At 37.8% G+C, this 22413-nt stretch overlaps 2 protein-coding genes across 3 annotated transcripts in view; one reads left to right on the forward strand and one right to left on the reverse strand.

The window, feature by feature from the left end:
• Positions 1–11719, forward strand: part of chd4a (chromodomain helicase DNA binding protein 4a) — a 31605-nt gene extending 19886 nt beyond the window's left edge. The window contains exons 24-41 of one of the 2 annotated variants that reach the window (XM_084424222.1): positions 744–836; positions 936–1074; positions 1180–1349; positions 2053–2239; positions 2393–2479; positions 2587–2678; positions 2763–2896; positions 3621–3765; positions 3912–4074; positions 4643–4743; positions 4862–5090; positions 5212–5274; positions 5368–5538; positions 5861–5969; positions 6085–6217; positions 7195–7390; positions 7492–7655; positions 11481–11719. In XM_084424222.1, coding sequence (XP_084280348.1) covers positions 744–836; positions 936–1074; positions 1180–1349; positions 2053–2239; positions 2393–2479; positions 2587–2678; positions 2763–2896; positions 3621–3765; positions 3912–4074; positions 4643–4743; positions 4862–5090; positions 5212–5274; positions 5368–5538; positions 5861–5969; positions 6085–6217; positions 7195–7390; positions 7492–7655; positions 11481–11492 — 2388 coding nt within the window. In that variant the 3' untranslated portion in view covers positions 11493–11719. The remainder of the gene's footprint in view (positions 1–743; positions 837–935; positions 1075–1179; positions 1350–2052; positions 2240–2392; positions 2480–2586; positions 2679–2762; positions 2897–3620; positions 3766–3911; positions 4075–4642; positions 4744–4861; positions 5091–5211; positions 5275–5367; positions 5539–5860; positions 5970–6084; positions 6218–7194; positions 7391–7491; positions 7656–11480) is intronic. The other variant, XM_084424223.1, reaches the window with a different exon arrangement.
• Positions 11720–12723: 1004 nt separating this feature from the next.
• Positions 12724–20977, reverse strand: LOC311299627 (melanoregulin). The gene is made up of 7 exons (XM_084423315.1): positions 20905–20977; positions 20668–20787; positions 20308–20417; positions 19674–19836; positions 15729–15819; positions 15481–15644; positions 12724–14320 (listed from the first exon to the last, which is right to left on the reverse strand). The coding sequence occupies exons 3-7, from the start codon at positions 20400–20402 to the stop codon at positions 14123–14125; spliced, it is 711 nt and encodes a 236-aa protein (XP_084279441.1). The 5' UTR covers positions 20403–20417; positions 20668–20787; positions 20905–20977; the 3' UTR covers positions 12724–14122.
• Between the last annotated feature and the right edge of the window lie 1436 nt (positions 20978–22413).

The following is a 22413-nucleotide window of genomic DNA, read 5'->3' on the forward strand; positions in this document are numbered from 1 at the left end:
CTGTCTTCCTGTGTGCGGAAATTTGTTTATGTAGTCGTGACAATGAAACACGTGCATGCGCGCCTGTGTTAAGCGCGCCTGTGTTAAGCGCGCCTGTGTTAAGTGCGCTTGTTGCTCCGTGCGCGCTGATGCACTCATCCTGTTGACATTTCCGAATGCCTTCCTACAGTTGCTTAATAAAAGCGGGCTTTCCACACAAATGTACATGTGTCATTAGTATGAGAAAAAAAATGGGATTTTTACTGTCGGTCTCGGGTCAGGCTCGGACATAAATATCTTTATGCCTGTCGGGCTCGGGTTGGGTTCGGTTACTGCTCTGTCGGACGCGGGCCGAGCTCGGACAGAAAAATTCGGCCCGATCCGCACTCTAGTGTGTGTGTGTACAGCTTTTTTTTTAAATGGCGGGTGCTGGTGTTTCGCGTGCATTCGGCCAATCAGTGTACACTTACGTCACTGGTAGTTCCTATTGTGCTGGGTTAGACCATACTATTTTAGCTAATTTAGCTCCCCCAAAAGGCGTTTCTAGAACTAAAATCATTCCCAGTTCCTGCGGTGCGAAGACGCCAAAAAGCGGGTCCTTCCGACAATAATTCTTGGAACTATGAAAAGGTTCCTCCGGTGCGAAAGCCCCTTATCTGGTGTGTGGTGTCAGGATAATCTTCAGAAACTTTAGTGTGTTTCATTTAGATGTTGTTGGGTTTGTTATCCTCATTTTCACTTTGGCTGTTGTTTTCTCTTTGTAGGCCTTCAGCAGAGCTCACAGGATTGGTCAAAACAAGAAGGTGATGATCTACCGCTTTGTGACCAAAGCCTCTGTAGAAGAAAGAATTACTCAGGTATACCTTATCTTTCTGGGAAGTGACTTTTTTAAAAAAATTTATGCAACACTGTCTTTTGAATGTAAACTGATTGGTCTTTTTGTGTTTAATCTCAAGGTGGCCAAGAAGAAGATGATGTTGACTCACTTGGTTGTGCGTCCTGGATTGGGCTCAAAGACCGGTTCAATGTCCAAACAGGAGCTGGATGACATTCTCAAATTTGGTACAGAGGAGCTCTTCAAGGACGAGGGAGAAGGTGCGGCTGGATTTACAAACCTCTTTACTTCTTACTTTACACCTGTACAGCTTCTCACTTAAGCAACTGAGATGTGTGAAACTGGTTGTGTTTGTGTTTGTCAAGGAGAGAACAAAGAGGAGGATAGCAGCGTGATTCACTATGATGACAAAGCCATCGATCGGCTGCTGGATCGGAACCAGGACGCCACGGATGACACGGAGATCCAGAGCATGAACGAGTATCTCAGCTCCTTCAAAGTGGCTCAGTATGTGGTCAAGGACGAGGAGGAAGCGGTGAGTGCCGATAAAGAGCAATGTGGGCTGTTGGACCTGTGGGACTGCACAATCAATCAAAATAAAACCAAAATCGTGATGTGGCTTGGTGTCGCTTATAACGTGCATTTAGGAGCACAATATGCGGCGACCCTCTTCGCAAACTTGCAATGAAAAGAGATTATAAGCCCTCCGTCAACAAAAGAGAAGCTAATAGTCTCCTGCTGTTTTACGCCAAAATAAAACTAGATAGTTTAACAAAGAAATTAAGACAGTTTTATATGCATTGTAATTTTACAGTTGTAAATATTAGTTTTGTAATTTTAGTATCTGTAATTTTTTTCTTAAGTACTCAATTTACAATATTAATACCTTATTTTAAAGGTATAGTAGTAATGTTACACTAGTAAGGTATTACAATAGTTTAGCTTATTTTTACTTTGTAGTAGTAATAATAATAATAATAATAATAATAATAATTAAAACAATAAAAAAAGATCACATTTTATATGCCATTTACAAGTTTTATCAGAAAAGGTGCAATTTTATTTTTTCACCAAATCGTGCAGCCATAGTTGACACAAGTGATATGTCACATCAAGCTGTGGTTTATTCATGTCCCGTACTGACTGATTGGCATATATAACTTCATTAATACGTTTATGTATCTCACTTTTGCCATATTTTGCTCTTATTCACTGTTCTTTCTTGTCTTCTCTCTTAGGAAGAGGAAGTTCAGAGGGAGATCATTAAGCAGGAGGAAAGTGTGGATCCAGATTACTGGGAGAAGCTGCTCCGACACCATTATGAGCAGCAGCAGGAGGATTTGGCTCGTAATCTGGGCAAGGGCAAACGAATCCGTAAACAGGTCAACTACAATGACGGGTCCCAGGAGGACCGAGGTAAGAGACGTAAGGATTGACAAAACTTTTACAACTCTTCATAATAAAAACTAAACTATAAACCATACTTGGCATTTTGTTCAAGTTTATATAAACTTAAAATAACATTTTCAATTACTTACAATTGTTTAAATGTTAATCATCTTTCTTGCTCTGTTTCAGACTGGCAGGATGATCAATCTGATGGCCAATCAGATTATTCCGTTGCTTCAGAGGAAGGAGATGAGGACTTTGACGAACGATCAGAAGGTGAGGCGAGCATGACGATAAGTAAAGATAGGAATTTAGAAATGCATAAAAGATTTTAAAATGTTTACACCCTTTTTCTAAGCACAATTTTTGTTGTCTGCTTGCAGCCAATTCACGGCGACCCAACAGGAAAGGCCTCAGAAACGACAAAGACAAACCCCTGCCCCCCCTGCTGGCCAGAGTGAGCGGCAACATTGAGGTGAGGGAAGCATAATCTGGGATTTTTGTTTTCTTAAACGCATGTATTTTGAGTTGCACTTACTAAAACATCTTGATTTGACAGGTGTTGGGTTTCAACGCTCGTCAGAGGAAGGCCTTCCTGAACGCAGTGATGCGTTATGGGATGCCGCCTCAGGACGCCTTCACAACCCAGTGGCTGGTCAGAGACTTGCGTGGCAAATCAGAGAAGGAGTTCAAGTGAGTTTTAGCTCATTTAGTGGTTTTAGTTTCAATCCATTTATCATTATAGATGTCCCTAGATGAGGTGCGTTTCCCAAAGCCAACTATGGTCGCAAGCTCCGTTGTTATAAACACAATTTAGCGGAACTTGCGGCCATTGTTGGCTAGCGATACGTTTGGGAAATGCACCCCCGATCTCAAGGATTGGTATTGGGGCCAATTAAGGTTGTTGTTGTTGTTTTTTTTTTTACTGATCTGTTATCCTAAGTTTGTTTCTTGAATGATTTCTAAAGGATCATGTGACACTGAAGACTGAAATAATGGCTGCTGAAAATTCAGCTTTGCCAGCACAGGAATAAATTGTATTTTAAAATATATCATTACTATTTAAAATAACTGCTTTCTATTTTAATATTTCACAATTTTGCTGTGTTTTTGATCAAATAAATAGTCTTGGTGTGAGTATAAGAGACTTCTTTTAAAAAACATTTGAAAAATCTTACCGACCCCAAACTTTTGAACAGTCGCTTATATGAAAATATATTTGCTAAATTGCTACTAGATAACTAAATATATGTATTTTAGGTTATAAACATCAAAATAACTTATTCTTATTCTTATTCTTTTTAAACTTATTTTTTTCTTTGAAAGCGAAAGGCTCACCATAAACTTCATTAAAGCCTACTAAATATTCGTATCTTTGGTGTATCAGGATCTATAAACCGGTTTCTCTTTCTCTCAGGGCTTACGTCTCTCTCTTTATGCGGCACTTGTGTGAGCCTGGTGCGGATGGTGCTGAAAGCTTTGCCGATGGCGTTCCTCGGGAAGGACTGTCACGGCAACACGTCCTTACTCGTATTGGTGTGATGTCGTTGATCCGAAAGAAGGTAAATTAGTAATGTTATCATAGTTAAAATGCAATACCAATGAGTTCACATAAATAGTTCATATGAAAAATTCCAAGATGCATGAAAGCGAAATCTCATTTTTGCAGTTGTCTAATTGTGGGCCTTTGGATTACGTCTGTTTTTAGGTGCAAGAGTTCGAGCATGTAAACGGTCAGTGGTCCATGCCCTGGATGATGGAGTTGAACGAGAATAAAACCGTGTCCACCACCGGCAGCCAGCCCGACTCCCCCAGCAAAACGCCCTCTACTGGCACTCCAGCGGACACTCAGCCGAACACTCCTGCTCCAGGTACTGCATGCCTCAGCTCGCTCATCTACTTCCCGTTTGTGAAAAATCTATCCTAAAATCTCCAGCAGACATTCATTCCCTTTCAAACACAAGATTTTGTCAAGTGGTGTCCACCAGATGTTTAGTATATTCTAGACTAGACCGACGCTACTGAAGGGTGAAGGTCCAATTTAATGCACGTTCTTTATTTTTCTCACAAGAGATCGACCAATAGCAAACCACAACCATTTAACCATCCAATTAATTCCCAAAAATCAAGTCCCGCCCTAAAATAAATTTCATGCTGACTTTAAAACTTTTCTGGAAGGATATTACTGAACAAGTCTAGAGTTTTTATTATATGTAAAACATCTTGTGTAAATTTAATTTATTGTTTTTTTTTCTATTGTTTGTTTTTATTTTATTGTATTTATACATCTCCTTGTTAACTGGTAGAAAATGTACAACAGCTCTTGCCATGAAAATAGCCTCAGCTGCTGACACAGCATTAAAATTAATTCTTTTTGTGAGCTATCGCTGCAAATATTGCAGTCCAAATATTAAACCTTTTTATGTGTTTGTTCTACAGATGGTGTTTCCAAAGCAGAAGATGGTGGAAAAGACGCTGAAAAAGAAAAGGTGAAAAATGGAGACGGTGAGAAGGAGGCCAGTGAAAATAAAGACAATGAAGTGAGTGTCAGCTTATGCAACAAACTCTGTGGATCTCTGCTTAATTTTCAGTGTTTTAACCATGTGACTTTAGTTGATTTTGGTTATTAATGAGGTGATTCTATTTCTTCATCAAAAGGTCATTGCCATTCCGGATGAAGATGAAGCTTCCTCTGCTCCTGAAGAGAAAGTAAAAGACAAAGAGGAGAAGGAAAAGACGTCTGAATCTTCTTCAGAGGCAGATAAGGCTGATGGGAATCAAACTGAGAAAGAAGAGGAGAAAGGCAAGTCTGGAGAAGCTGATGAGAAGACCGAAGACACCAAGCCCAAAGGACCTGAGGCTGAGAAGGAAACTTCAGACAACAAAGGTGAACAGAAATGGCATTCACAAGCCATTAAACTTTAATAATGTGGAATCTCAAATCTTAAACCCTGAAATCTTAAAATCCAAACATACAGTGGCTAATTTCTGTTCATGCGTCCTTTCAGGAGAAAAGAAGGATGATGAACCTGAAAAGATGGACACTACCCCTGTTACAGATGAGAAGAAAGGTCTGTGCCACCTGATTAGATTTGACATGATTATGTAGTTTATGGATTTCCCCCTCCCGCTTTTACTAACTTGCGTCGTTCGTTTCGCTCCAGGTCAGAAGGATGAGAAGGAATCTGGTAAGACGGAGGAAGCAGGAAAACTACAGAACGGAGAAAGTGCCAAAGACAGCGCAGCAGCGGCGGCAGCAGCAGCAGCAGGTGCTGAAGAGAGGAAGAAAGCCAAAACACGGTTCATGTTCAACATTGCAGATGGAGGGTTTACCGGTAAGATCTCCTGTTGAGTGTTTGTTTCAGAAATTCTTCTCAGGTTTTGTACTATTTTTAAGCTATAAGCCATTGTGATCCAAAAAACGTGGGACCTTGACAAGCTGTGAAGACTTATCTTACTTTTACTTTGGGGTAATGCTTAAGTGCATAATATATCTGTAATGGACAATATCAATATTTTTTGTTTGAACTGAATTTCAGTATCTACTTTTATTTTTTAATCAATTAGTATATTTTTAGTACATTTTATGTTTTGTTGCTTTGTCTCTTATATTGTACATATTTGTGCATTTGTACTAATTCTCTTTCTTTCTCACAGAATTACACTCACTGTGGCAGAATGAGGAGCGAGCCGCTACCGTCACCAAGAAGACCAATGAGATCTGGCATCGTCGCCATGACTACTGGCTACTTGCTGGCATCATACAGTATCCTTAAACCCCCCCCCCCACTGCTTTCAGTGTATGTGCACACGTGTCGGTGTGTTTTACGTGTGTTCAATGAAACGCTGAATATGAAATCTACCTTAACTCGCCGTCTCAGACACGGTTATGCTCGTTGGCAAGATATTCAGAATGACGTCAGATTCGCCATTCTCAATGAACCCTTCAAGGGAGAGATCAACAGAGGAAACTTCCTGGAGATCAAGAACAAGTTTTTGGCTAGGAGATTCAAGGTATAATGAAAGGAATCAATCTTTTTCGTTGTTGTTGCATACAAGATATATGAGAGATGCTGTGTGCACATCATGTTGTAATTACGAGATGACTACCTGTGATATTCTGTTCACATCTTCGGACTCTGAATCTGCCTAAATGCCTTTGCTTAAATGAATCTGCATCGGTCCTATGGTACAAGAATTTCAGAATTTACAAGTTATAATTACAAGTTCTATGAGGCCGTGAACACTTTTTACAAGTCTCGTAACTACAGCCATTCTGACATGGCGTGAACGCATCTATAAGCCTCGTTCAGACTATCAGTCCAAATCTGATTTTTATGTATATCCGGTTGAAATCCGATCAGATTTAGCAAGTGTGAACGGCAAAGTGTCACATTAAATGTGTTTTTTTGTGTGTGTTTTTTACAAATCTGTTTCGAGCTACATTCATATATATATATGCAAATCGCTTTTCTGGAAATCCGTTTCGGTCCAACTGCTCTGATTGTATTTCGCTTGGTTTGGGACTTTCTCACGCCATGTAAAACATAAACGTCTGACGTTGTTATAGGGAACATGCTTAAAGTCGCTGCCAAACCAATGCTGTGTTGTTGCTAAGTGCTGTATGAGCAGAAAATGTCAATAAAAAGAGACATGATTTGAAACCAGCGGAGATGAATAAATCCACGCTTACAAGCCTCATACGGTTCCACATAAACATTGTCATGTTATAAATAAGACAACATCTGTATTGCAAACCCCTCCGTGCTGAAGTTGTTGTTGATGTATACCTACCAACGCAACATCATTGCCATAGAAACCAGTGCAGATATTCCGGAAAATGAAACATGGACACACAAATCGAATTTGAGCAGTTGCGATACACAATGTGGACAGTCAATTTTAGATGGACTAATTATCTGTTTGATGGACAGATTGGACTGACCGTGTGAACGTTGCCTTAGTAAAAAAAATTTCGATGTCTCGTGTAGTTGCTTGAGCAGGCTCTGGTGATTGAAGAACAGCTGCGCAGAGCTGCGTATCTCAACATGACTGAAGACCCCTCTCACCCCTCCATGGCTCTCAACACACGCTTCAGTGAAGTGGAGTGTCTGGCCGAGTCCCACCAGCACCTGAGCAAGGAATCCATGTCCGGAAACAAACCTGCCAACGCCGTCCTACATAAAGGTACTTCATGTGAGCTCATGTTATTTTAATATAATTCCAGAGTGTGATGCGTTACAGAAGACGACACACACTCACTACCTCTTTGTATTTGTTTCTGACAGTACTAAAACAGCTGGAGGAGTTGCTAAGTGACATGAAAGCAGATGTCACCCGTCTCCCGGCGACCATCGCCAGGATACCGCCTGTTGCCGTGAGGCTGCAGATGTCCGAAAGAAACATTCTCAGTCGTTTGGCCAGCAGAGGACCAGACACACAGTCTCAGCAGGTATGTCAACACCTACCTGTACTGCTATGATTTATGCTATATGTTTTTATAGTTTTGAAAACTTATCTTATTAGCAAGCCATATATATAGTGGGGGAAATTATTATTTGAGCCCCTGCTGATTTTGTAAGTTCACCCACTTACAAAGAAATGAAGAGTCTATAATTTTTATGGTAGGTTTATTTTAACGGATAGAGACAGAATATCAACCAAAAAAAACACATTGTATAAAGGTTATAAATTGATTTGCATTTCAGTGAGTGAAATAAGCATTTGATCCCCAAGCAAAACATTATTTAGTACTTGGTGGAGAAACCCTTGTTGGCAAGCACAGAGGTAAGACGTTTTTTGTAGTTGGTCATGAGGTTTACACACATCTCAGGAGGGATTTTGGTCCATTCCTTTTTACAGATCCTCTCTAAATCCTTAAGGTTTCTTGGCTGTCGCTTTGCAACTCGAAGTTTCCGCTCCCTCCAGCAGGGTGGCCGCGGGTCCTTAAGTCTTAAAATGTCTTAAATAAAGTTTTCCTAATAAAAGGCCTTAAAAAGTATTAAAATGTCTTAAATTCAGATTCGATAGGTCTTAAATATTTCTGGTCACGTTACCGCTAAAATTTCTCCAGTCTGACGGACCTAATGTCCGTCAAATAACCAGTGAAGCATCGAATCGCGAGAATGATTCAGATTTTATTACATAAACAGCTATTGATAATGATAATGTAGGCTTTTTCTGGTAACGCTCTTTCGTTATTTCAAATGTAGGCGCGTTGCGCGTGGCAAGCGCGCTCATAATGTAAAGAGACGCCGGCGCGACCACAACAGTGCCCAACATCAAATGGCAAACGTAAAATGCAAGCGGAACTAAACTGCTCGTTATTGTGTGGTTGAAGGACCGTTTATCAGTTTGGACCAGTGCAGCGCGAGCCGATCGTGATCATGCGACACTGTTACTACACAGCGCTAATAAGAGATACAGTAAAGAAAGCATTTGAATTCGCCACAGAACTGACAGAAGTAATAACATCGCTGCGAGATCTAGTGAGAAGCATTCATATTTCTCCGTTATTAACGGATCAAACAGCGCTGACATGGAAACCTGGAAGAAACATTGTGCCATGAATTAACTATCAGTGTCCACAGATCAGCAACATTCACCATGGATTTACTGTAGAAACACTAACTGCAACCATAGAAGTTTGGCAGGAATAGTAGGCTATAATGCCTTCAAGTAACATTACGTCGGTTTTATTTTGACATTATGAATACAATTGCTGCCCTCAAATGTTAATCTGAACTAAAATAAACCTTTGTTTATAACTACTACAATATGACATTTCATTTTTTCCAAGGAGCTGTTTTGTTTTATATGCTCCTAAGAAGAGTCAATTATAGCTCTAGAATTGCTCAAAGTAAAAAAATATCATACTTTATGATGTTAGTTTTAATATAAAAAAGAATAAAAAATTTAAATCAAGGAAATTTCTCTGGCATTTATTTCTTTATGCTGTATCAAAAACGTACCGTACCAAACCGAACCATGACACAAGTGTATCGTATCGAACTGAACCGTGAATTTTGTGAACCGTTACACCCCTAATATATACGCATGTAATATAATGTGTATTTCCATCACAGGTTTGGTCTTAAATTTCATTCAAAGTGGCATTAAAAAGGTCTTAAAAAGTCTTAAATTTAACTTGTTCATATCTGTAGACACCCTGTCCAGAGTTTCAGTAGGATTAAGACCTTAATGTGCTTCTTCTTGAGTCACTCCTTTGTTGCCTTGGCGGTATGTTTTGGGTCATTGTCATGCCGTAAGTCCCATCCACGACCCATCTTCAGTGTTCTGGCTGAGGGAAGGAGGTTCTCGTCCAAGATTTGACGGCACATGGTCCCGTCCATCAGCCCCTCAATACAGTGAAGTCGTCCTGTACCCTTAGCAGAGAAACAGCCCCAGAGCATGATGTTTCCTCCTCCGTACTTGACTGTAGGGATGGTGTTCTTGGGGTCATAGTCAGCATTTCTCTCCCTCCAAACACGACGAGTTGAGTTGATGCCAAAGAGCTACATTTTGGTCTCATCTGACCACAGCACTTTCTCCCAAGCCATCTCTGAATCATTAGATGTTCATTGGCAAACTTCAGACGGGCCTGTACATGTGCCCTCTTGAGCAGGAGGACCTTGCCGGCGCTGCAGGATTTCAATCCATTGCGGCAGGGTAGTGTGTTACCAATGGTTTGCTCGGTGACTGTGGTCCCAACTGCCTTGAGATCATTAACAAGCTCCTCCCGTGTAATTCTGGGCTGATCCCTCACCTTTCTCATGATCATCCTTACCCCATGAGGCGAGATCTTGCATGGAGCTACAGAGAGAGGGCGTTTGATGGTTATTTTGTATTTCTTCCATTTCCGAATAATAGCACCAACAGTTGTCTCCTCCTCACCAAGCTTGTTGCTGATGGTCTTGTAGCCCATTCCAGCCTCGTGCAGGTCTACAATCTTGTCCCTGATGTCCTTTGACAGCTGTTTGGTCAATACATATTCTGTGGACAGGTTTCTTTTATACACATTACGAGCTGACATTAGGAGTACTTTCTTAAAGTGACAGGACATAACCAATCTGTGGGAAACCGAATTCTTGCTGGTTGGTAGGGGATCAAATACTTATTTTACTCGATAAAATGCTAATCAATTTATAACCTTTATATAATATGTTTTCTGGATTTTTTTTTTGGTTGATATTCTGTCTCTCTCCGTAAAAATGATAGACCCTTCATTTCTTTGTGGGCAAACTTACAAAATCAGCAGGGTATCAAATAATTATTTCCCCCACTATACAGTATATAAATAATTCATTTATATATATATATATATAATTTATATAACATGTATTTTATTTTATTTATATATGCATTTAATAAGTAATGCCATTTCATGTAATAGTAGACATCTAATAAGTTCCTTCAGCTGAGACATTCAGATGCATTGCACACTGTTCACCATGATGGTTTTGAATTGCTTGAAATATGATTGAAATTGCTATAAAAAAGAAAATACAGTTCAGTGCAACGTGCAGAGCAAGTCTGTCATATAGGCTACATAAAATTATAATCAGATCATTATTATTGTGTGCTTAGGACATGGAGTTATTGGTGAGAGTTTTGTTTTTGTAATCAGGCTCTCAAAAATTTAATAAAATTTGATTTAGATTTATCGGCCAATATATTGTTATATATTTTTATATATCGTTCATACACACACTGAATATATATTTTCGATGAATATACACTGAATATATGTATAAGATCGTAGACGAATACAATTAAATAAAGATACAAACAACTAAATAAAAATACAATTAAATGAAGAAAGATTAAAAAATAACTTCATCCATAATCCTTACAAGGCTATATTTCTCTATTCAGTTAGTTCAGTTCAGTTAGCACTCGGTTACATATTAAGTCAAAAGGTTTTCCCAGAAATCATTCACTTTCTAAATCGATCATTGAAAAACAAACTTGACATGTTGTGAATTAGGTCGTGTTTTCATGAGGTAATGCCTCTTATCCACTGTGAAAGCACAGGAGCTAGTCTTTTTTTCCCCATTAAACCGTTGACATATGTTGTGCAATGTCTAAATTTAGCTCTGTGCCACGTCTAACCTTATGCATAAATGATAGACAGTGACATCAAGTACAGAAAACCTATACCAGCTCCAGAATAAAATGACTTTCACATTGTTTAAGACATGTCCATTCAAATAGACATGATGCAGATTTCCCGTTCAGTTGTGTCTCTTGTTAAGTGTTATTTGTCTGATGTCGGCAGGTCCAGCAGTAGCCCTCAGCAGACTCCAGTCCTCAGAGCGCCACACACCATGTCTACATTCCTGATTGCACATGATATCTCGTCTTAGCTTGAATCCACTCCCTCGTACTGTCCGCTCAACCCTGGGGGCTGTGGAAATTTGAGCTGTTGTTTTTTATTATTTTCCTAATTAATATTGTTTACATAATATTGTTGATGATGGTTTTTGGGACCTCAATAAAAATGTTCAATAAAAAGGTTACTGTTTCTTTAAATCATTTTATTTGTAGATATCATTGTGTATTTTTCAGCTTTGCCAGCCTCTAAAGCAACAGGGTGTCGTTACGGTTCACCAATCAAATTTAGGCAGTCATTAAATCTACAGGCCATTTAACTGGATCATTTTAGAGAACTAAACTATCAAAAATAAATGATATAAACATCCCATTTTTTAAAGCTAGAACGCCAATGAATGTCCAAAATTTATTTAATTATTTTTTAATAATCCAGCATAGTGAGCGCATGTATTTTTGTTCAAATGTTAAGGTTTTCTCTTGTTCGCAGTTTTAATTATAGAAAAGTTGCAAACAAAGTAACAATATAGTTTCACTATCAGCCAATTGTTGGTGAAACAATAAGCCAAGAATAAATCATTTTCCTATTTGTAACGATATATAATCTTAACAGTTTTACAATATGATTGAATCAGTTGTTAATTCAAAAATTGTCCACTCGCATGCATGTGTGACAGTGTATCTTAATCTCACTCTAGGCACCAGTTATGAGGGTTTTTTCACATGTGGCACCAAATATGCTTTGTTTTGGTCACATGACATCAAAGGTGTGCATGAGATTATTAGATGACTCTGATTGCAAGGCACCAGCCATGAATTTCACCATGACATTAGAGAACAATCAAAGATTATGTAAATTAAAGGGTCTTTGTCATCTGAAGGATTTGTGAGATATCAGATTACTTGTACAGCCTCTTACTGTATTATCAGCACAAGGAATACACGAGTAATTTATTAACAAAAAAATAAATGAGCGAATCAACACAACTGCTAAATAAATACCATGTGTGATAAAGGAATAAAGTGCATAAGATGCATAAAATACAAGTGATAATGTTAGGTTTGTGCATTATGTTTGAGAATTATGTTATCTTATGGAAAGATAAACAGTTGTTTCTCTGAAACTAATGAGGTGAAGAACCTTATTATGCATCAAACAATTATTCAATGTAAAGAACACAGACACATCTCAAGAGAAAAACGTTCTTTTCTATTTGTTCAAATTCGCTTCACCATCATACACTTACAATATAACAATACAATATTCATCATACACTTACAATATAAACATGCCTCAGTAATCCTGAATCTCCTGATCTTACAATTCACAGTTACACAAGATGTGAGTTCTTCAGCTATTCTGAAGATTCTGATAATAGTCTCCCCTTTCTCACAAAAGCATTTGTCTAATGATTTAACCTGTGCTACTGAATCTTCTACCTTGACCCATTTTCAACGCCATTTCCAGAAAGTTTGGGACGCTTCGTAAAATGCAATACAATCAAGAACCTGTGATTCGTTAACCGAATTCACTTGAAACCTTTATTGTACAAAGAGAAGATTTCCAATGTCTTGACTGACCAACTTAGTTGTATTTTGTAAATATATTGGATGGCTGCAACACTCCAGAAAAAGGTTGGGGAAAAAAAGCATGTTCTTCAAATCACCTGAGGATTCTAACTGCTGCAATTTTTTGCCCAATCTGTGGTCGTTGTTGTGTGAATCTCCTTTTCATGATGGGCCGAACATTTTCAACAGGAGACAGATCTGGACTGCAGAAGGAGAGTGTCTACGAAAACACTGCTTTAGCACGTGCAGAATGAGGCCTGGCATTGTCTTGCTTCCCAAGAAAGATGTCCTCTTGATGGCAGTATATGTCTCCGTACAATCCCAATATACGCCTCCGCATCAATGGCACCTTCACACATATGCAACTCACCCATGCCGTTTGCATTGAATTTGCACCTGTGGCCGATGAAAGTCTGAATAGTGCCTTTCGTCTTTGGGACTGAGAACTCGATGTCTGTTTGAAAGCTGAAACATGGATTCATCTGACCACAGCACACATTTCCACTGGTTAAGTGACAAGGTTTTCCAAAGTACTCCTGAGCACATGTGGATACATTTAACACAGTAGGATGATGGTTTCTCATGTAATGCCATCTGAGGGGTCAAAGGTCACACACATTCACCAGAGGTCTCCTGCCTTGCCCTCCACGGACAGAGATTTCTCCGGATTCCCTGAATCTTTTCACAATATTATGTAGTTGGTGAAAGACCTAAATCCGTTGCAATCTTGCATTGATTTTTGAATTGTTTGACAATTATCTCATGAAATTTGGTGCAATGGTAAACCATGACCCAACTTTTTTTGGAGTGTGTTGCAGCCATCAAAATTTGTTTATATTTGCAAAAAAACTTGGTCAGTGAAAACACTGGAAATCTTTTCTTTGTACTTTTGTCAGTTAAATAAATGTTCAAGAGAATTAACCAATCCCATATTCTTGATGTTAATGCATTTTACACAATGTCACAACTTTTCTGGCAGTGGGGATGCACCTCCAGATATCCTTCTAACTGATTATGAAATCAGAACTCTGGTCCTGTCTCACCCCCATCATCATCCTCATCCTCTCCTCCAGAGATGTTCTGATTCATACGGGACAGCAACAGAGGCAGATTTATCGCAAGGGGGTTCTCTTCTTCATCATCGTCATCTCTAGGAGGGTAGAAGCGACGAGCCTTGGCCACAAAATCCTCAGCAGCGTCCAGATAAATGAGCCGGTCCTGAGCGAAACGGTAATATGTATGAAAAGTGGGGGAAGAAGATTTGATTGATGTTCACGGCTGTCTCAAAACCTAGTGATGGTCAGCATTTTTGGGGACAGTTTACAATATGAGAATATTCTGTAGGGAGGTACTAAAGATTTACATAACATTTGCAAAACATTTTCAGAAATTTACACACAAAAAAATTTACATTTAAAAAAATATTTATCAATTACCTTCCAATGTAACATTTTAAATTTATTATATATATATATATATATATATATATATATATAATATTTATTATATAATAAACGTGCACACATTTGAATATAATCTAAAAACAATGATTTTTTCCATTTATTAACATTAGTTAACTTAAATACATTTATTAACATGAACAAACAATGAAAAATACTTCTAATGCATTTATTGATCTTAATGTCAATAAGATTTACTAAAACCTTATTAAAATCTAAAGTTGTATGTGTTCGTATTATTTAATGGACCTGAGCTAACATGAACTAACAATGAACAGTTGTGTCTAACTAACGTTAACATATTTGAATAAATACAGCAATTAATGCATTAACTAACGTTAACTAATGGGACCTTATTGTAAAATGTTTTTGATAAAATGTCAGAACCTAAAGTTTAGTGGAAGGATTATTTATTTATTTATGTTAAAAAAATTATTAAAACAGTTTTGCATTGCATGTAAATGAGTACAATTCAAGCCCCCTTTTAAGATAAAATGCTCTATAAAAGAGTAATGATTTTTCATCATTACCCTCTGACAACTACCAGATATAATTTTAAAATCCAGTGTTCATTAAAAGATGCTAACCTATGCTTTTTTACTTGGCAAAGGTGAAATCATTTTTTTTCCATCTTTTAGATTTTTTTTTATGCTTTCTGAAAGTTGTGCAGTTGATATTGGCATAGATGATTCTAAATATTACATCATTTAAAATCTTTTTTAAATATTAAATATTACTTCTTTTTTTTTATTCAGAATAATATTATATATTTTTTTATAAATTATATTCCCCTTAATTTATGCCTGAATCACCTCCCTTTAAATATATACTGCATTGATCGAAGAGTATTACGCAGCAATATTTCCTTCTGATTTAGACTTGTTCATACTTGAGGTGAGTTTTCAGTGAGATGCTCACCAGGATGAAGAGGTATCTCTCGGGTGGAGGCTCGTTCCTGTTGAATAAGGATGTTTCGGTGTAGAGGGTCTGTAGAAGGGTGCGGGCGGTCGCTGCGTTTCTCATGCGGTCGTATGAGGCGCTGGCAGACACATTCAACAGAGACTCTGCTTCGGCCATGAACCCTGAGAGAATCAACCAAACCTTACAGTGACAGACTGTCCCTGTTAGCACATCATTTGAACGTAATTTCTCACACAATCTCTTACCCAGATTCTCTAAGATCATCTTCCATTTATCTTGCACCTCTCTTCTCATGTCTCTCATGGCCTCGATGTCGATGCTCAGACGCCGGTAACCCTACAGGACAGAAGACATGACAGGACTGAACTCAACCATCAAGACTCAAAAATGACACCTACAAATATTTTACTTTAGTTGTCCCTACATACTAAGTAGGGATAGAAGAAAATATTGTAAAAACAAAAACAAAACAACAACACCCTGATGTTTCTAAAATCGTCCAAATGCAACAAATAATGGGAATAAATAATTGTATTTAACCATTCTTATGCCTGGTTCAGATTACACGATTTTATCCCGATTTTGTCACAATCCGTTTGACGTAGGGTGTCGTGGGGATTCGCAAACGACAACGGGCGTCGGGACGCAAGATTCGATCGTTTCATCTCGTATAGTGTGTCATAGTGGGCGACAACCTACGTTGCGTCTGCGATGCTTCACGACATCACGATAAAAAGACTAGCATGTTTAAAAAAATGTCGGTCCTCCATGACGACGGTTGGAGAGTGTGTGTGTGTGTGGGTGTGTGTGTGCGCGCGAGTGAGTGAGTGAGCGAGAGTGTGTGTTCGCGAGTGAGTGAGTAAGCGAGTGTGTGTGACTGTGTGTGTGCGCGAGCGAGAGTGAGTGTGTGAGTGAGAGAGTGAGCGAGTGTGTGTGTGTGTGTTGTGAGTGAGTGCTTGTGTATATGTGCGAGTGAGTGAGTGAATGTGTGAGACCAGGGACGTGCACAGAAATTTGAGGGGCAGGGGCTCAAGTGAAATAAAGGGCACTTCTCATAATTACGGTTTTTTTTTTTTTTTTTTTTTTTTACAAAAAAGTATATATATGAATGCAACTCTGACTTCCTTTAAAAAAAAAAAAAAAATGTAAAAAGTTAATCAGTTCACACAGAAACCATGGTCTACTTAGTATTCACTAGGTTTATAGAGCAGCAAAGGAAACCATTCCGCAATGTGCATGTTTTGAAAACATTTTCTATGTTACTAGTTTCAAGTATATATAGAATAACCTAAATAACTGCATCAAGCAGTGGGGCCTGTTTTACTAATAATTTGTTTATTTTTGCACAAGGCACTACATCATTTTAATTATTTTGGTGTTATCAGAATACATAACACGTTAAAATCAACACAAATATTCACTCTAAACTGAAGAGGGCTGTTGCTGCTATTTTGTTACAGATAGCAAAATCTGCTAATTTATTAATTACTCATAAATAAAAAGTGAATTTATAAATATTGTTATTTTTAATGTTTAATGTTAACTTATTTCTACTCAGTTTTATTTATTAATGTACCAGATGCAGTTACTCAGATTTACTACATTTTTTAGAGTGTATCCTCCATCTGTTTGCATCTGTAGATTTCTTCTAAATTCACCAATTTAGATTTCTACATTTCAGGGGGAAAGACTCTTGATGTAAGTCATTAACTGGGGACGTTCTGTATGCAAATTAGGCGTCAACTAGTTAAAATGCGCACATTTGCATCTAATTGACAGGGCAATGCAGGTAAATAGGATAAACAAAATAACTAAAGCATGTCACCTGGTGGTGATATATGCTTATTTTATTACTTGGCTTGGTTAAATTCCAATGTAGAATGCGGTCTGTTATTTCCATAGACTGTAAAGGTTATTTCTTGATAACAGACCGCTGTGCGGAGTATATATATATTATTAACAGGAATATATATTATTTTTTCAAAAATAAAAAAAAAAGCACCCCAGAAAAAAGGGCACTTTCTCTCCAGGAATAAAAAGGGCAGGTGCTCAAGCCCCCTTTGATGTCTATGTGTGCACGTGCCTGTGTGAGACGGCTCGCGATGACTGGTCGGAAAGCAACGTAGTCTGACATGTTTCTTGTCCATGACATGACAAGATTTTTAGGAGTCAAAATCGTGTAATCTGACACAGTGACTATCGTAACAGACAAAAAAATCGTGTAATCTGAACCAGGCATTACATTTTTTACACCACATGGCTGTATTTGTAAATCATTACAACCAAAAAAAAAAAAACCTCTTTTTTTTATTATATAGGGCTATATGGTAATTTCAGATGTCTACACGAATAAGCGTGTTGATAATACCTTATTGTGTATTATCTGTTTTTAAAGTGAGTTCACGCCATGTCGTTTTACCATAATTTTTTTAGCGGTTGTGAAGTAATTATTCAAAATGATTACCAATGATACACTTCAAAATACTATCACATCTGTTTTTAACCCTCAGGTGCTCCTCATTTGGCTGTAGCTCTTGTTATTTTCCCGGTCAGAAGTGACCGGACACCTAAAAATGAAACTTCCTCCACCCCAGTAAAACCAATGCAATTTATTTTTGTTCAATATTTTTTTCTTTTGGATTTCTTAGGATTTGATGGTACTTATTAATATTTATGCAATATTTATGGTTAATTTTTGCCATTTAAAATAATACAAACAATTTTGTAAAATATTTTTTTCAATGAATGCAGTATTTCAGATTAATATAGAGACTAGGCCTTTTAAATCCATTTTTTGAAGTCAGATTAGCGCCATCTGTTGATATAAAATAAAATAAAACATTGTTCCATGGTGTTACCACTAGATGCCTGTATAGCTCTCTATGGAGAGGCTTGTGAATTATCTAGTTGTTTTAGACAAAATTACTTACTTTTAAGATGTGGATTTGAATGGTTTTTTTTTATTTTTTATTCTCAAATAATACTTTTTGTCAAGGTTTATAAAAAAATAAAAATAAAATGTATGTGAAGTGTACACGTTTTTGCATTATTAATTACTACAGTCAAACCTGAATCCACAGAAAGCATTTTGTTACAGGTAACATTACAATTCAATAAAAAATGAACAGTAATGCTTTATCATAGCTTATTATTATTATTATTATTAATAATATATACATTATATATTAACTATCCCATATATATATATTATAATTATTAATTATGTTATGTTTTTCACTATTGATGTTTTAGAGTTTCACCCCTTCATTGCTGAGCACTTTTTTTCTGCATCGTGGCCGATTTGTAGAGAATTTTTGTGTTTTTGTCGATTTCCCATTCATTTCCTATGGTCGGTCATTTTTGACGAGGAGCAAAAGTGTGACTATTTTTTTTATGACCACTTAGCCTGCTCGCATCATGCCCTCAATTGTTTTGTGTGTTCACATTCCTAATGCCATAAAAGTCACCAAGTTTCGTAACATTCCGATGAAGTTGTGATTTTTAAAAATTCAAAACAATTTTCACAATTCATTGGTGTGTGTGTGTGTATATAAGTGTGTTTGTATGCGTGAGTGGGTGTGTCTGTTTTGCAATCTTGATGTTTAAGAGTGTCACCCCTTCATTGTTGAGCACTTTTTTTCTGCATCGTGGCCGATTTGTAGATTGTACACACAAAAATTCTCAGAATCGTTATGTTTTTGTCAATTTCCCATTCGTTTCCTATGGTCGGTCGGTCATTTTTGAGGAAGAGCAAGTGTGACTATTTTTTTTATGACCACTTAGCCTGCTCGAATCATGCCCTCAATGTTTTTGTATGTTCAAATTCATAATGCCATTAAAGTCACAGTTTCGTACCATTCCGATTAAGCTGTGATTTTTTTTTAATTCAAACCAGAAATTTTTCACGTCACGTTGTAATTACCATAATGATTCTGAACTGTAAAAAGGTGCTTGTAGAACTTGAATTTACAACGTGTAAACTGAGAGCTACGACTTGTTCCACGTGGCCGCTGTACCACCTGACCAAGGTGTGTTCGACTTGAAGCGGCGCTGTGCAAACAGTCATCGGTGTATGACATCAAAGTACCGCGAGAGAGCGATTCGAGGAGCTTTATTTACGGCAATAATGGCGGGAACGCAGCATTAGTTACGTCTCGTATTTAAGTGCAAGTTAGTTCTAGGCGTCTTACATGAGAGCCTCGTCGGGTTTGGGCTCTGGTCTGCAGCAGGTTGTAGAGAATGCGGTCGTCATCTCTCTCCGAGTGGGAAGGGTCTCCTGGTTCACTCCACAGGTTGGTCTCTTGGTCCCGCCTTCTTTTTGCCTCGCGCTCAAAATATTCTAATGTGTCGTGACTAACAAACACACACACACACACACACACACAAAATGTTCAGATTCTTTCGCCATATATAGACAATTTAGTGTGAATATTTGTATTAGTGTGTTAGATATTATTTTGTAGTTAGCAATAAGCATTCTGTCAGGCAACTGTTGGTCGGAACAAAGGGAAAGCATACGAACGTCGGACCGTGAGTTATGAATTAAACATTTATGAAAAACTATTTCCACAACATGTTATATTGTCGAAGAGTTAGTACCATTAACGTTAGCTGTTCTAATTTTAAAGAGAAAACACAGTTTGAACCAAAGTAATTTGCAAAGATATTTCTGTTAAAAAACAATTATTAGTAGCAGTGGTAGTAGTAATTATTATTATTTAAAATAATAAAAATATATATTTTTAAAGACAGAAAGCAGGTCTGAACTCAAACTATCAGACAGACATGATTTAAAAACAAACCGACCCCACATCCCCTGAATACCTAAGTAAAGGTCTCTTTTCTTCCTCATCATCATCATCCTCACAGCAGCAGCAACAGCAGAATCGCACACAGAACCTCTTGAAGGCGGCACCCATCCTCAAAATACAAAACTAGAAGATGGGGAAAGAAAAAGAAAAAGTTCAACAGATGAGTGTAAAACAGCGTCTACCCCTCCAAGAGAATAAAGGTGAGATTTCTGAAGATTAATATAAAACCATGAGAGTTTTTGCCTTTGTTCAAGCTGTCAGCGTCATTTGTAGTTCTCCGGGGTGTTCAAGGTGAACCTCGTCCCTCAGAGTATCATTTGTCGAGTAATTTCAGATGAAAATTGTGTAATGTATTGTTTTGATAATAACTTACCCAAGAAACTGCTGGCAAAATGCTGAATCCATCAATTCAAGTCTAAACGCAGTTTTCTCCTATTCAGAAGAGAAGCATCTTTTGGGGCCCAGAGAGCAACTAAAAGATTTCAGCGACTCTCTAGAATGAATAGCATCACAGTTTAGTCATGAGTCTGAGCCGTGTAACCTAAGGCCATCACAGACCTCTAAATAAAGCCACTCGTCCAACAGCCCCAAAACACAAATGTACTTTTACCTCTGGGAACGTTTTCAACAGTTCAGTTTCGGATTGCATACACCAGCACTTCATAAGATTTTAAAACTGTTTCAGTAAAAATGAAGCAGGTTTGGAGGAAAAATAGTGATTAGCCTACATAGCACAGTTGCTTCATATTATTATAAAAAAAACAATAATCCTAAACCTCCAGCTCACATTTCATGGAAAAACTCACTGGCAAAAGAATCAAACCAGTAAATACCAGACTTGAGAAGCACATGACAGCAGGTTGGTGTTATTTTATGAACTAATTACAGTTTTATTACTAATTTGAAAGAAGCTTTTATTTCAGTTTTCATTTTCATTTAGTAATTTGAGGTGCTTTTGTCATTTTATTTTTTCTATGCGATTACTATTTCGGGTTTAATTCATTTTTCAGTTTTAGTTTTTTAATTATTTTTAGTATGTAATTTTAGTGCTTTAACTTGGACTCATTTCAGTTAGCTGCCAAGTCAGCGTTTAATTTTTTTGTTTAGTTAACTTTATAGGAATTTTCATTGGCAATGAATGGAGGTAAGACAGTGGACATGGTCATTAGCACCAGGAAAGACGTAAACATTCCCTGCCCTTCCTCTCCTGTAATTTCAGGACATGTAATTAGCAGTTTCCACCTTTAAACTGCTTGGAGTTCAAATTTCTTCAGACCTGTCGTGGGACGCCCACATCAAGTACATGATTTCGAAGGTGCGTCCTAGGATCTACTATCTCTGTGTTGCTAAGAACAGGGGTCTCCCTTGTGATGTTCTAATGAAAGTATATTTGACATTTATACGGCCAGTTCGTGAGTACGCTAGCCCAGTATGGGGTGGACTACCTAAAGGTCTCTCTGATGAGTTAGAGAGGGTCCAAAAACGTTGCTGTCGGATAATAGGTGTTCCATCTTCTACTCTCCCATCACTGAGCGAGAGGCGCGATGAGGCCACTATACGTACTTTTACTAAACTACTCAAGGACAGTTTGTCTGTGGCTCCAACACCTACGTATCTACTACAGCAGCGTAGGAAATTTGTTGTGCCCAGGAGTAAAACAAAAAGACATGAACTTTCTTTTCTATATATATATGTATATACAGTGAGGAAAATAAGGATTTGAACACCCTGCTATTTTGCAAGTTCTCCCACTTAGAAATCATGGAGGGGTCTGAAATTGTCATCGTAGGTGCATGTCCACTGTGAGAGACATAATCTAAAAAAAATAATCCAGAAATCACAATGTATGATTTTTTAACTATTTATTTGTATGATACAGCTGCAAATAAGTATTTGAACACCTGAGAAAATCAATGTTAATATTTGGTACAGTAGCCTTTGTTTGCAATTACAGAGGTCAAACGTTTCCTGTAGTTTTTCACCAGGTTTGCACACACTGCAGGAGGGATTTTGGCCCACTCCTCCACACAGATCTTCTCTAGATCAGTCAGGTTTCTGGGCTGTCGCTGAGAAACAAGGAGTTTGAGCTCCCTCCAAAGATTCTCTATTGGGTTTAGGT

The sequence above is a fragment of the Rutilus rutilus genome, assembly GCF_951802725.1.
Source record: "Rutilus rutilus genome assembly, chromosome: 11".
Classification (NCBI taxonomy): domain Eukaryota; kingdom Metazoa; phylum Chordata; class Actinopteri; order Cypriniformes; family Leuciscidae; genus Rutilus; species Rutilus rutilus.

Coding starts and splice junctions, on each gene's coding strand:
- LOC311299627 (XM_084423315.1), bottom strand. CDS start 20,402: ATGGGTGCCGCCTTCAAGAGGTTCTGTGTGCGATTCTGCTGTTGCTGC. Junction 19,837..20,307: donor GAAAAGAGACCTTTACTTAG/GTATTCAGGGGA, acceptor TGTGTTTGTTAG/TCACGACACATTAGAATATT. Junction 15,645..15,728: donor GATGATCTTAGAGAATCTGG/GTAAGAGATTGT, acceptor TGATTCTCTCAG/GGTTCATGGCCGAAGCAGAG.